Source organism: Desmodus rotundus, chromosome 10, assembly GCF_022682495.2.
Source record: "Desmodus rotundus isolate HL8 chromosome 10, HLdesRot8A.1, whole genome shotgun sequence".
In the NCBI taxonomy this organism is placed as follows: Eukaryota; Metazoa; Chordata; class Mammalia; order Chiroptera; family Phyllostomidae; genus Desmodus; species Desmodus rotundus.
The window spans coordinates 18629312-18645051 of NC_071396.1; the positions used below are offsets into that span (position 1 = coordinate 18629312).

Below are 15740 nucleotides of genomic sequence, written 5' to 3' on the forward strand. Positions count from 1 at the left end.
TGTCCTCCCAGCCTGAGGTCCACCTCATTTTCTTGTGTTCACAGAAACCTGGGCTCCCCTTCACTGCGGCTGCACCAACCAGCCAGGTCCCAGGGCAGGGATTAGACTGTCTTCTCCATTGTATCCCCAGTGCCCAGCACACAGCCCCGCATGGAACTGATGTCAACAACCATTTACTAAAGAATGGGTAAACAAAATGTCGAAATTAGTTGATCAGTAAGGACCATTAAAGAGCTGAGCAGGTAAACAATACCCCATGTTATATGATAATAAACCACCCTGCATAATCCAAACCATCTATTCTCGTGTTCATGGTCCCCATCCTGTACCTCCAATATCAGAGAAGAAAGAAAGAAAGAAAGCAGCACTGAACTAACCTACAGTCCTGTCGTTAAATATCTTGGGAAAGCCTCGGTTCGGGTACTTGCCCCGGAGCTGCCACACGTCAAAGAAAGGCTTCCAGTCAATGTAGTCCACCAGCTTCTGCAGGTCATAGTCTTCAAAGACCCGGGTCCCAAGAAACGTGGGCGTCACTGCAGGAGAGACGCACTGATGTCAACAGCAACTTGGGCCTGGCCGGAGCCCCTGTACACAGCGCTGCCTGTCACAGGCCTTCCCGGCCAGCTCTCTCCCACTCAGCTGGCTCCCATGCCGCGCCTCCATCCTGTCACCCATGGGAGTTGTTTTCCAAAGAGGGGAACTTGAAATTGTTATGGAGAATGAGTCATTCTGCAGGGAAACTTAAGTAAAACGGTTCTCCCAACTAGCCAATGGACTATGTCACCCTTGGAGACTTCCGTCAGCCCTCCTACCCCTCCCCCCCACCCAAGAAAAAAGACAGACAGCATAATCACATGTACAAACAGGAACAATAAAGAGCACTGTAGAAAGACACGAATATAAAGTTTAAAGACATGGAACAATAGTCTATACCACCTACTGCTACATATGCACAGAGCCTTCCTGGACACCAAGAGCAGCAATACTGTCCCCCACCCTCAGGCTTGTGGGGGGTCAGGCCAGGGTCCAAAGTGCCAACTCCACTGCCACTTCCCAGCCCTCCCATCCTCAGTTTCTCGCCCTGTACACAGTGGAGGTGGAGGGGGGAGGGTGTCAGAGAACGTGTGCTTTCCCCTCTAGGGGAACAGAGTCTCAGGAGTGTTTTGCTCTCATCAGATAGTCAAAAGTGAGAGGTGACAGTTCAGGAAAGGCATGAGTAACTTATTTTTGGCTGGAAATCTAACTTTTCCTACATGTTCACAGTAACTCTTTCCCATTTATTCCTGGTCGTCTTTTTACTATTCAGGATGAGGCCTTCTTTGTTTGGTAACTAGAAGGAAACTATAGATGGTCTTCTAGTGAAGTTCCCTCTTGCCTGGAAAGGCAGGGGGACTGTCTAGCTGCATGTTGGTCTTGAGTAAGCTTATCTTCCAGAGTTTCTGATCTGTTTGAGGCTTTACCACCGAGGAACTTGAGAAGAGGTCCCCTTCTCCCCTCACTGGCTTCCTGCAATGACCCTAAGACTGCGCTGCCTTCGAACATGTCTGAAGGCTGGACCTCTAGGCCCAATGCCCTCAGGCAGCAGGCCCAGAGGCCCGCTGAGGGGTAGCAGCCCCCAGAACAGTGCCCACCACTGGCTGCCTACAGCCGGGGCCTGCAGAGGCCTGTTTCTACCAAGATGTGTTTGCCTATCGGACTTGCTTGAAATGAACGCCCCTGTGGAATTTTTCTAATTTCACAGTGAAAGGTAAAGAGAAAATAATAGTCTGAACCATATGGTGATTTATAGTTTTCAAAGATTTACACATATGATTCTATCCTCCATGTCCATAAAGTGACCCTTTTCTACACATCAGAACATGCTCAAGGTCACACAATGACGCAGAGCTAGGAGTCAAGTTGGAATCAGAACCAGGCTTCCAACTCTCCCTAGGCCACACTCAGCTCAGCACTTCCAATTTAATTCTCTCAGCTCTGCTGAACACGAGCAATGAAAGCTGATTTGAGGTGTTACCTTGAAAATATAGATTTAATTAGCATAACCCCCATTCACCTGTCTCGGTTTTGAATTTGTATCTCACGCCTGTCTGTCAATGCACCTTACACGTTTTACTCCCTTGTGAACACCTACTTAAGGCAAGAAAGGTGGCTAGAAATACACAAGGAAGGAAACCAAATAAAAGAAGTCAAGAGAGAATGAGAGAGTGAACAAGGAACAGGAGAGCCTGCTTTGCTGAAGTGTTTTACAGGTCTGCTCAACTCGAGGGCATCTGCAATTTCAGACAATCCGTATCTGCGCCTGGGCCTGCCTGGGACCCAGGCCAACACAGCGACAGAGCCACCAGGCAGGTTTCCAGAACTTGCTTCAGTTAAGCGCAGCACAGAGGAAAGAGTACGGGGTGCAGAAGGCAGATCAGAGACAGAATCCTACTACCTTCCAAGTTATCGCCCCAAACTGTTTCTTCAAAGGAAAGCCGGGTAACAGCACCTTCATTACAGAGTTGTGTCCAGGACGCGGAGCTGCGCTGGGTCCCTCTCTGAACAGTGTTTGGGTCTCCACACGTGGGACCCCCTTACTTTTATTTCCAGTCATCATTGTCACTCACCATCATACTGGACACAATTAAGAGTCTCTAACCGCCTGTCTCATTCTGTAGCCAAGTAAATGCAAACGGCCCCTCAGCCCCCAGTTACCACCTGGAGACTTTCTCCATGGTCAACCGCACCTGGGTGAGGCTCGGACAGCCAGTCAATGTGGAAACTGTTTTTTCTAGCTTGACTCAAGGTTAAGTATCTTCTCTCCTATGAAATAAAGAAGTTGTTTAATCAGAGATGCTTAGGTTTTCAGCTGCTACTACAAAAGTATGTCCAAGAAAGCTACGATATAAGTTTTGCAAGAAAATTCTTTTATTAACGAAAATTCATATCCTGAAATACTCTTCCTTTTCCATCCAATATAGCTTCACATCAGTACCAGAACATTAGACAGTAAAGATTCAATAAATACCTACTTACTATTTTTAAATTTTATTTATTTATTTATTTTTAGAGAGAGGGGAAGGAAAAACAGAGGGAGAGAAACATCGATGTGCGAGAGATACATTGATAGGTTGCCTCTCGCACACCCCCAACAGGGGACCTGGCCCACAACCCAGGCATGTGCCCTGACTGGGAATCGAACCAACGATCGTTTGGTTCACAGGCCAGCACTCAATCCACTAAGCCACACCAGCCAGGGCTACCTACTAAATATTGATACATAAATATGAGGCAGACCTGCAGCCTGACCAGCAATGTCTCCAGCCTGTACTGTTAGAACATGCAGGTGGGGTTCACTGGCCTGCTGTCCACGGCCCAGAGAACTGGAAGGCAGAAGTAAGAACTAAGCAATTGTCAGCTGTGAGCAAACCCAAGTAGAGGGGAAGCTGATCAGTGTCTGGGACTAGCCAACCCTCAGAAACACTTGTTTTCTTCACGCTGCTCGTTATCCCAATTCTCACCTGCCCAGCCAACCCCTAAATACACCCCTGCACAAAGCCCAGTAGGAAGATAAGCAGGAAGAAATACCCCAATGACTTCTAAGGAGTAATTATGCCTACTCCCCACAGGTCCTTGAAGCCCACTGAGGGAGGGACAGGAAACACTACCCTGCACAGTCAGTGCTGGGCTGTCAGGGAGAGAGGCTTACAACGGTCCTGATGCCTTCATTTGCTTCCACTACTTCCTCAAGAACAAGGATGTGCAGCATCATCTCTGCACACTGTTTCAGTTCCCATTTCCCTGCTGGCTATGAGCTCATGTTTTATTCATTCCCTTAACTCAGGCATCTAGCACGGCACCTAACACCTACTGCATACTATCTAATGCATGTCTGGAGGAATACAGAAATTAATTTTAATATAACCAAAATTACTGGAAACTCAGACACTGAAGAACTCTGATTTGAACTAGAAAATAGGACTTCTCTAAAATGTCCCTAAATCTTTGCCCTTCTCAAAACAGTGAAGTCACATTAAAAACTGTAGGATCGTTTTATTACCCAAACGAGCCATGACCTGTTTTTGTTACTTACCTTGAGAGACTCATAGTGGTCCTGTCTAATATCTTCGTACTCCTCAGTGATCTCCTCGAAGTACTCCTCCTTCTGATTCTCATCTAATAGTTGAGAACACTGAAAATGCAAGGTCATAGTCAGTAAGAGCCCCAGAGCAGCAAAAGAAGCTGAGACATGCAACACTGGTTGGTTCTGGTGACACCTTCTTCAGGGAGCTTTCCCGTGGTGACACCATTTCCTCTCCCTTCACCTGCCTGGCAGTGCAATAAAGAGGTCTCACACACAACACACTAGTTAGGCCACCCTCGTTAGTGCTTCAAAGATGCTCTGTTCGTCTCTCCATCCCTGCGCTTATCACAGGCATGGTACCTGCCTGTGTGCCCACTTCCCTTTATAGAGGACAAACCCTCTGAGCTGGACTGTACCCGTTTCCAGCTTAGTGCCTGGCATGTGCAAGGTGCATCCTCCTAAATGTCTGCAGAAGGAATGAGGCTGATCTTTACAGTAAAACATGAGCTTCTGCTGAAATAAGAATGGAAACCTATTATCTGAGAAATGTGAGGCTACTCAGTAGACTGTGAGACTGGGATCAGCTGAATACTCTTCATGCTGATGATTATCAAGTTGGTAGAATGGCTGTCACCAAAACTCAAAGTAAATTTCCACACACACAAAAAGAAGTTACTGCTACTGATCACCTCAGTTCAAAAACCACAGCACCACCCCTGCCCTGGATCCTCCAGTGGAATTTCCTAACACACAGACAAGTGGGAAGTTCAACAGCATCACCTGAAATTGAGGAAGTGAGACTGGAGGACGGCTACAGTGACTACCAGCTTTGAATGTCTAGAATGCTACGTGAACTTTCTAAGTATCTCTAATACCAACCCAGCTGCCTATGTGTTAGTATAAAACCGTACTGCTTTCAGAAGGAACATACCACGATCAAAAAAGGCCTTGGTGGCAAGCCTAAAAATGGGCTCCCTGATGGTATTCCCAGCACCGAGTATTTGCTCACCTTACATGAACCCCACTTCAATGGAGTCCTTGTCCCAGCAGAGCTCAATGACAATAAGAATGGGGTTTCTGCTCCCAAGTTCCCCCTGCATATGCATGTATTCTGCCAGATTTTAAACTCTGAGAAAGCCAAACCCTAACATCCAAAGAACCTGACAATACCTCACACGGGCACACCGTGGGGAAGAACCTACTGCGAGTCTGTGGGCACCTCCACACCTCTACAGAGCTCCTGTTCCAGAGCACAATGACAAGCCCCGCCCTGCCCAGTCTGACTTGTCCATGGAAACAAGTTCATGGCCAATTATATGGGTTACCCTACACGATCCTTCCACCATAAAATCAGTCCATCGTGTGTTTTCATGTCAGCCACTCAGACAGTCCATAGTTTTTCTTTTTCCTTTTTTACTTTTATTTTTTATGGCAATAGCAGCACAATAAGAGGAAATCCACTGGACATATAGCTTACAATTTAGTAAGAACTAAATATCAGCACCTTGTTTTTATTAAAAATCAAAGGAAAGAAAGGGGCATACTCAGGCCTAAATATCCAACTATTATGTGTGCCCCGTTTTGGAATCTCTCAAGGGCACGAGACAGTCACTCAGAGCACAGGCCCGTGCCACGCTTACTGCACTTGATTTGAACCAACAGTCACCCTAAATAGCTGCGCCACTGACTCCTGAAAACTGTCACTAGCACTAGCAGGTGGGGTGGGGTGGAGGGATGGGGAGAAAAGGCATACAACTGTAACTGAATAACAATAAAAAATTTTAAAAAAATCAAACAGCAAAAAACCCCAAAAAACCCGTCACTAGCAATTACCCAAATGATTTCTCATCAGACTTATGTTTGAGTAATTCCAAAAGGTGGCTGTCCCACCCTGGCCAGTGTCGCTCAGTTGGTTGGAGCATTGTTTGGGGAACCTAAGGGTTGTGGGTTCGATCCCTGGTCAGGGCACATGCCTGGGTTGTGGGTCTGATCCCAGGTCAGGGTATGGGTGGTGGGGGATTGATGTTTCTCTCTTTCCCTCCCTCTCTTTCTAAAAGCAATGAAAAGATGGCCTCGGGTGAGGGGGAGAAAGGGGGCTGTTCCTTGTAGTTCAGAAGAGCTGACTGTTGTGGGCGCCCGGCTGGCCAAACAGTAAAGAGCACAGATGTCCGCATACCGGCCTCTGCCAGCTCTCAAGGCAGCCACGCCACGCCACTAGCTCTTCAAGGTGGTGAAGGAGTCTCTTCTCAAAACGGAAACAAGGGGCCAATCCCTTCCCAGCAAAAGGCCTTCCCCTAATGCAGGGGTAGTGATAGCACTGTACTTAAGTAGGTCCAACAGCCAGACCTACAAATGGAAAATGTGCAGCCATTCATTAGCATAGGAAAATGATGTAAGCCTTAAAACAAGGCCCACTGGGTACTCAACCATGGACCAGATATAAGCTCCTTATGAAGCACAACCCAAATATAAAATATAAAAAATTGTTTTGAAGTTGAGTTATAGAAATATAGTTTATTTACAACTATCTATGACTACATCAATGGCAAATTAAAAAGCTGCAATGGTATAACTAGACTGACTTAGAGGAGCATCATTAAATAGTATTAATGGGAGCAAGTTTCACGTGGTCTAGAGCAAGACCAACCGCATCAAACCCCAGACCTGCTGCCTGATGGATGTGTGACCTCAAGGAGTCACTAACCTCTTTGTCCTGTTTCTTCATCTCTAAAATGGGGATAATGAAGGTGTCTACCTCATGAGGATTCAGTGAGGAACCCAGGCAAAGCATTTAGCACAGCACCTGGCACACTGTAAGTTTTTAATAATCTTAGCAATTCTAATTTCACTTTCATACACATCAATTCACAGGTCTGAAAGAACGCCTTTGGAAAACAGCTCAGGAAATGTGGTTGCCCTCGTCCGGGCTGTGGGCTCACGCAGCACCAGCCCCTTAGTAACTTCCCTCACCTGCAAACTGGGAACACTGGACGAGACGAGTGGCCTGTGAACTGTGCTCCTTCGATGAGAACTAGAAGCAGGACGAAGGGTGGAAGGGTGGCTCTTGTTTGCACCACTCTGAGTTCCCAGATAGGAGGTTCCCTGAGAACAAGGCTCGTGTGGCTAAAACTTGGGAGACTGCTGGACACATGGTCACCCAGCCACCTTTCTGCTAGACTAGCCTGTCGTTTAGTGGAAAGAATAAAAGCTGCAGCGAGAGAGGGCTTCGTGGACAGAGAAAAGGAGGAAAAAACACTGAGCTGAACTGTTGACTGCACTCACTGAGAACAGAACCTATCATTCTGGGTTTTGAATATCAAGTGAATTTTTTTTATTCCTTTCAATATTTTTAGGTCTTAGTTCTAAAATGCAAGTAAATTACTTGAAATCCATTTGATACTTTTAACGTTTACTTTTAAGCTTTGTTAGGGTGGACCTGACCTGAGAGCAATTCAATTTATCTTATTACATTATGGCCAGAAGTGGAAATCCGTCCAGAATCCCTTTTTTTTTTTTTTTTTCCAATTTCATCAAAATTAAAAACTTTTTTATTTTATTTTTTAAATATATTTATTGATTATGCTATTACAGTTGTCCCATTCCCCCCCCTTCACTCCACTCCATCCTGCCCACCCCCTCCTTCCCACATTCCCCCCTATAGTTCATGTCCATGGGTCATACTTATAAGTTCTTTGGCTTCTATATTTCCTACACTATTCTTACCCTCCCCCTGTCTATTTTCCACCTATCATTTATGCTACTTATTCTCTGTACCTTTCCCCCCCTCCCCCTCCCACTCCCCTGTTGATAACCCTCCATGTGAGCTTTATTTCTGTGGTTCTGTTCCTGTTCTAGTTGTTTGCTTAGTTTGCTTTTGTTTTTGTTTTAGGTGTGGTTGTTAATAACTGTGAGTTTGCTGTCATTCTTACTGTTCATATTTTTTTTTATCTTCTTTTTCTTAGATAAGTCCCTTTAACATTTCATATAGTAAGGGCTTGGTGATGATGAACTCCTTTAACTTGACCTTATCTGGGAAGCACTTTATCTTCCCTTCCATTCTAAATGATAGCTTTGCTGGATAGAGCAATCTTGGATGTAGGTCCTTGCCTTTCATGACTTCAAATACTTCTTTCCAGCCCCTTCTTGCCTGTAAGGTCTCTTTTGAGAAATCAGCTGACAGTCTTATGGGAACCCCTTTGTAGGTAACTGTGTCCTTTTCTCTTGCTGCTTCTAAGATTCTCTCCTTCTGTTTAATCCTGGGTAATGTAATTATGATGTGCCTTGATGTGTTCCTCCTTGGGTCCAGCTTCTTTGGGACTCTCTGAGCTTCCTGGATTTCTATTTCCTTCACCAGATTGGGGAAGTTCTCCTTCATTATTTGTTCAAATAAGTTTTCAATTTTTTGCTCTTCCTCTTCTCCTTCTGGTACCCCTATAATTCAGATGTTGGAACGTTTAAAGATGCCCTAGTGGTTCCTAAGCCTCTCCTCATTTTTCCGAATTCTAGTTTCTTCATTCTTTTCTGGTTGGATGTTTCTTTCTTCTTTCTGGCCCACAGCGTTGATTTGAATTCCAGTTTCGTTCCCATCAGTATTGGTTCCCTGTACATTTCCCTTTGTTTCTCTTAGCATAGCCTTCATTTTTTCATCTAATTTGTGACCGAATTCAACTAATTCTGTGAGCATTCTGATTACCAGTGTTTTGAACTGTGCATCTGATAGGTTGGCTATCTCTTCATTGCTTAGTTGTATTTTTTCTGGAGCTTTGATCTGTTCTTTCATTTGAGCCATTTTTTTTGTCTTGGCACACCTGTTATATAAAGGGGTCCGAGAGGAGCAACGGCGCCCACTCCACTCTCTCTCTCTCTCTTTTTTAAAGCTTTTAAAATTTTGTTTGAGAGAGAAGGGAAGGGAGAGAGAAAGAAAGGGAGAGAAATACTGGTGTGGGAGAGAAACATCGAGAAGGCAGTGGATGCCTCCTGCCTTCTGCTAGCTACGTGAGGGGGCAGAGCACCGAGCCCACAATCCAGGCATGTGCCCTCATTAGGAATTGAACCAGCAACCTTTTGGTTTGTAGGATAATACCCAACCAACTGAGCCACACTGGCCAGGGCAGGTGAACGTTTTTCTGTCTTAGGTAGGGCCATCTGGCCCATTCCAGGTTAAAAGTGTTTTTGATCTGGAAACAGGACTTTAAAAAAAATTCTACGTTCCTCTAGTTCCGGCATGGAATTAGGCAAGCATACATCCATGCCTGTACACATTTCTCGGAGGCTGAGAGCATGCTCTCTGGGTTGATGTCCAGCTGAGAGGTGTCTTGGTCCTACCATACCTGCGCCTCAGACCAGCACTCCTGCTGCCAGTTCAGTCAGTGGACTTTGAAAGCCCAAGGCACAGTCAGTGCCCCCCTTCCAGCAACACACACAATGGCAAGGACACCATTAGAAGCCATAGGCTATTTTTTCACATTTTTAGTAGAATTGGACAATAAATAAATAGACATTGGGTGACACCCCCGTCTTGCAGTGCTCTCTGTCCTCCCTTCCCAACATACTGAGCAACGCGAGCCCCGCACTCACCACCACCACGCTCTTGGATGCGTCCAGGACGTGGATCACGGGCGCACTATACTTCGGGGCAATTTTAACTGCTGTGTGGGTTCTGAAAACAGAGGTCAGAAGAAAAACACATCCATCAGTGCTGCCAGTTCCCAATGCACCCTTGCTCAGAACTGTCAGAGGCAACTGTTTCCACAGCACTTTCCAGAGAAAGAGACAAGGTACTTCCACGTATTGGACTTCAAATTTCCCTTGTAAAACAGGAATGACTTTCTCCCGCCCTGAGGTGGGGGGAAGACAGGGATCCACTGGCCCAGGCTATAAAGAAGTCTGGGACAAGTGAGAAAGACCTGCCCTCAGCCCTCTGCAATGCGGTACAAGTCTACTACCTTGTGAATCGGCAGCCTGTCTGAACCAAGGTAGACAACCAGCCCGAGCAATGGCACTTTGATGTCATAAAGGTTAAGTTGAGTTTCTTCCTAATAAGCTGGGGTACCAGTCAGGATTCCTGTGGAACCAGACACTAGGCACTCTCTGCTGTTGCACGCTGTCCCTGGGAGACACCACCACACCCTGGCTCAACTCCCCCTTGTCTTTGTGTGTGTGTGTGTGTGCGCGCGCACACGTGTGTATTTACTTCATCAGTATTTTGACTTTAAAAAAAAATTTTTTATTGTTGTTCAAGTACAGTTGTCTCCATTTCCTCCCCACCGCTCCCCCCACCCCAACCATCCCCACTTTCCACCCTTGATCCTATCCCCCTTTGGTTTGGTCCATGTGTCCTTTATAGATGTTCCTGTAAACCCTTCCTCCTTTCCCCCCCATTATCCCCTCCCACCTCCCCTCTGGTTACTGTCCATTTGTTCTTAATTTCAATGCCTCTGGTTATATTAAGGAACCTCAGGCCCCAAGTAAATCCAACACCAATACCACAGAGAGGCAAAAGCAACAAAAATATTTCATAACAACATTGGCTTAACCCCAAACCGTGGTGGCTGAACCTGAAAATGTTAGTACTGGCAAGGAACACCCTTTAATCCTTAAAATTACCTAATTAAGTAAAGTGTAAAATAAACCACCCTGATTACTGAATGTTTATAGTAACAGCAGAGGCTACATATCTGCTATTTCATTTACTACACAACGCAGTAAAGTGAGAACTGACAACACATTATCCTCCCTCATAGCATTAAACCAGGGCCCCGAAACCCCACTCAGGGGCTGGTAGCCACAGCCCCAGCGGTGGGCAGTGCTCACCACCATTTCTCCTCCTTCCTTCTGCCCTACAGCAGCAGCGCTCTGCCCCAAGCCAGACATTCCAGATTCTTCCCCTTAACTAAAATGTTTTTTCATTTGCAACGATGTCCAGAAGATACTAGTATGTGAGAAAAAACAAAGATGCAGAACAATAGGTTTAATACAATTCTATTTTTTAAAAAAACAAACACTACCACCCTCAACCAGCCCCAACCAAAGAACCTCACATGTGTTTCTGAATAGTTAGAAAGAACACCGAGAGACACACATCACAGTGCCAGCTCTGGTTACGTGGAGGGGAGGGGGGAGTGAAGGTGGGCAGGGAGAGCCCAAATTTTACTTTCATTCCTCTGAATTGTTTGACATAGTCTGGTAAGTGTGGGTCCCTGAGGTGATTTTTAAAAACCAAGAGGATGTTAAAAATGCAGTACATGTGAGAGTTTTTCATAGGCTTCTCAGGGAAGGCTCTAAAAATTCCTTCAAAATAAGGCAGAAAAGGCTACTCCCAGACCTCTTTCTTTCTAAGCGTATCTTGGTACATGCATAGGAAGCAGAGGACTAAAGCCGTAGCCATGAGAACTGGGCCATAAGGGGTAAGTTCAGGCCTGAGACAATTACTGCATGAGACGGGCTGGGGTGTGGAGCAGCAGGCGCCAGACCATGGCCCTGGAGCAGGAGATCTCCCTGCCTCCTGAGGACCTGTTTTGTGCCCACTGTGTGCTCCGGCACCAAAGACTTGAAGGTCTCTTGTGTATTCCACGAAGGGGAAGATTTTCAAACAGTAGGGAACGTTATGAAGAAGCAGCTGCTTCCAGTTTCAAAATAGAGCACAGATCAGACTCTGCTTGCTTCCTCTTCTTCAGACGATTAGCTCCTGAGCGCATGGTTATAACTCGGTAGAGATTTTGCAGGAAGTTCCTCCAGGAAACATTGTTTTAAGCCTGATGTACTTGGGTGGTATTTGTGTTAAAGAGAACCAGTACAATTTTAAAATTTAAAATCAACACAATTAATATTTATTAAGCACCCAAGGGTTCTCAGTGCAGCTCTGGCCATTCTCTCTGACGGTCCTCTGGGCAAGGGCACCGAGAAGCACCTGATGGGTTCCACTGTTTAAGTACGTATATAAATCAAAAGCAAAGTGCTGCTTTCCAAAATAAAACTGACAAAGCTAGATGAGCACAGGCACGAAATCTGAGCTTGCTCGGCCAGTGAGAGTGCTCTTGGTTTCCTGATAAAATAACAAGGCATTGATTCCGTTTTCTTCTAGGCTCCCATTTATGCAGGCTTGTCCAGCTGGGCAAAGACTGCTTTCTGAAGTCCGAAAAACTACAGAACACTGGACTCCCTCCTCCCCTTCCTACCCACCAAGAGCAAAGGGCTAGATGCTGGGTCTGAGTCACAAATCCACCTCTGCAAGTCACTCATCAACACTTTAGGTTTAAGTCGTCATCTCCCATATCTGCCACGTGGGCACAACAGTGTTAACCTTGGAAAATCATCTCTAAAATTCTGAAAAAGAACAGGTACTCCAAACATTTATTTCAGGTCATACCCTATTCCAGAATTAATTTAATGTTTTGCATAAATACTGCATGACCAAAATTTCAAATGCGATGAGAAAAATGAGAGAAAGGGGAAATTAAGATGCAATCAGGGGTAAAATCAGCATATAAAATTCATTCCATGAAATCCAGAACACAGGCCTGAGTGCTAAGCTTCCCTGTAGTCAACTCAAAGAAGAAAATCATATTAATTCTCTGAGTCAGCAACTTACTTCTTAACAATTAAAAAAAATCAGAAAATTACCTCTAGCTTTGAGCAACACGATGTCCTGTTGAATTCTTTATTATTCATAAAAAATAAAATAAATGAAAAAGACAGTTTACAGCTATTGTCTTCAAAACAGTTCAAAGCCGAGCGCTAACTGCCAAACTCGTGCCCCTGAGAAGTGGTACGGCCGCCAGGACCAGATTTCCAGCAAAGTCATTTCTAGTCTGTGCTACCAAAACCGCCTGCATCACATCGCACACAGAAGAACATTCAGTTTTCTACTCTCTCACAGCTACAGATGAAAAGGGGACACTCCGAGCATGTTTCCGCCACAAGTCTGTACGACCTCTTGACCTCTCCAAGGACCCGTCTAATAGACAGCCTTAAGCCTCATTCCCAGTGTCTCCAGGAGACGACTCTAATTCTGTGATGCTACCACAGGCCACCAAGGGCCGGAACAGCCACAGTGCCACAGTGGTGTCACAGCCCCTCAGGGGTCTGCTCTCATGACAACCTGGATGTTCTGAGCTGCCATCTGCTCAAATGCAGTTAGCAGAGGCCAGGTCTGGAGTGCTGCCGAGCCCTCAGCAGGCCTGCAGGAGGTAACAGTAAGGCTCCCAGAGGGCATCTGAGGCACTCTAGCCCCTTGAAGCTCTAGCACAGCTGTCTCTGCTGGTGGGTGGGTTTCTACACAGATGCAAAAAGCTCTGACCATAAAGGAAAAGACTGATTAAATCAGGCTTCATAAACATTAAGAAATTTTTGTTATCCAAAAATACCCCTAAGACAGCAAAAGGCAAGCCGTATTGCAAGAATCTATTTGTAAAATACATTTCTTATAAAGAGCTTGTATACAATATTAATAAAGAACATATAAATCAATAAGAAAAAAGGCAGACTAACCAATTTAAAAAGACTTAAAAAGCATATCCAAATGGTAAAAAAAAAAAAGGCCAAAGACATTAAAAAGCATTTGATATCAACAGTCAGCAGAGAAATACAAATGAAAACCACGTCAAGACATTACACACACACACAAGTGGATAAGCTGGAACGTGACGTGGAACAGCTGCATTCTCATGACTGCGGGGGAACTGCAGGTTGGTACAATCACTTTGGGAAGCTGCCTGGCAAGACCTACTGCAGATGACCATAGGTGTACCTCCCAATCCAGCGAGTTGGCTTCGGGACAGAGATACAGACATAGCAGCATTCTGTATAATAGTCCCAAACTGTAAAAACCAAGAAATGTCCACCAACGACAGCACGGATAAGAAAGAAGACGCAGTATATTACGCGATGGACCATTAAACCACAACGGGAAAAACAACTATTGTAACAAGTGTGGGCCCCACGCAGACACAGAAGGGTGCACGTGGCCAGAGACAAGGGTGGGATGCAGGCAAAACCAGCCAAGGGTGACAGAGATAGAACAGTGGTTGCTGCCATTGGAAAGGAACCCTGTGAAGTTCCTGGTGCCAGTAATGTTCTGTTTCTTGAGCTGCGGGTGTTGCAGGGGCGGGTTCTTTTGTGCACAAATTAATCAAGCTGTGCATCTATGATGTATGTGCTTTTCTGCATGACCATTAGACTTCAGTGGAAGTCCTCACTTAAAGAAAAAGGCTTGACGAAGCAAGAATCTAGGTCTCAGACACCCAGAGTCACTACTTTTGAGTGGAGTGGGACCTGAGAATCTACAATGAAGTTATTGAAGGCTGCAGGAGTCTGCTTTCCAAAGGTTGCTCAAGCACCGCGATGGAGAAGGGGACAGTTCCTGGAAGCACTGAGGCTAGCTTTTATGTTCCAGTAATGTTCCAGAAACTGCAACAGGCATGGAAGGAAACAGAACCAGAAAGGACAGAGCCATGGAGACAGAGCACCACAGAGCAGGAAGAAACCTGAGGGGTCCCGGTCCCAGCTGTCTGGCTTCGGGTAGGAACACAGTCACAGTCCCCCAGACAATGAGAACAAACCTTCATGACAGCAGGAAGAGGCACGGGGGGATTTCTGATCTGATATACCAACTTAGAACTGTTAAGACTCATTTATGGCTAATTTTTGCCTATAATGTTATCTTGAGAGGCTATTCATGTTGCTTCTGAATGTTTTTTTAAAAACCTCTTTAATCTGGTCACTCTCACTTGGTAAGAGATATAAAAGATGGACTATTTGGAAATGTTCCACTTTGCACAAGAAATGTGGTTTCCTGATCTTGAACTTCTGAGTGATGTCCTACCACACAAAATGGTTCTTATTTTGAGAGAAATCAGCATCACATTTACATAACTCAATGCATTTCATTACATTTGCTCATTTATTTATTCTATTTTGTAACCGTGCTTTTAAAAGGTATTTCATTCTGACAGGGGTCTGCAGACTTCCTTTACTAAGCTAGTAAACATTCATCCCACAATCATTAGTTACTCAAGACCATGCTCACTGAAACCCCCTCCATCAGTGGTCAGGCACATCCCTGGAGAACAATCTGCCACATGTCCTCGTGGGGAAGTCTCTCGTGGGAAACCAAACCCTGTATTCCGCTGTGAGCAATAACCACACTACTGAGTCCTCAAGTATGAAAAGCAGCTACTGGACCATTAACATGTAACACTCCGACTCTCATGAAAATGATCCCTTCAGACCATAAATGTTCATCTGGCAAGGCCGTGTGGCCCAGTTTTTGGTCAAACACTGATCTAGAAGAGTCTGCAAGGGCATTTTTAGATGTGATTCACATTAAAACCAGTGGTCCCCGAGCGCAGCAGACTACCTTCCATAATGTGGGTAGGCTCTGTCCAGTCAGTTAAAGGCTGTGCAAGAAACAACGGAGGTGCCCCGTGGAAGGACACCTGCCTCCCGACAGCACCGCCTCACCACCGCCAGCCAGGCCTCCAGCCGCCCGCCTTCGCTAAGGAGTTCACACTGAGCAGCGCCCAGAAGCACGAGCCAATCCCTAAAACCAGTCCTCTCACTCGCCCTGTGTGTGCGCGCTCTGCACTGAGGCCGTGTCTGGAGAACCCTGACTAACACACAGGCTTCTAGTGTGGAAGGAACTCTGCAGTGTCTCCGGCCAACCTTTCCTGCGTGCTCT

The 15740-nt window shown here is 45.6% G+C and overlaps 1 protein-coding gene across 5 annotated transcripts in view; it reads right to left on the minus strand.

Moving 5' to 3' along the window:
- Positions 1–15740, minus strand: part of MTR (5-methyltetrahydrofolate-homocysteine methyltransferase) — a 93858-nt gene that overhangs the window by 8089 nt on the left and 70029 nt on the right. For all 5 annotated transcript variants that reach the window (XM_024561653.3, XM_024561652.3, XM_024561654.3 and 2 more), the window contains 4 exons: positions 9641–9722; positions 4073–4171; positions 2727–2802; positions 378–533 (listed from right to left, as the gene is read on the minus strand). In XM_024561653.3, coding sequence (XP_024417421.2) covers positions 378–533; positions 2727–2802; positions 4073–4171; positions 9641–9722 — 413 coding nt within the window. The remainder of the gene's footprint in view (positions 1–377; positions 534–2726; positions 2803–4072; positions 4172–9640; positions 9723–15740) is intronic.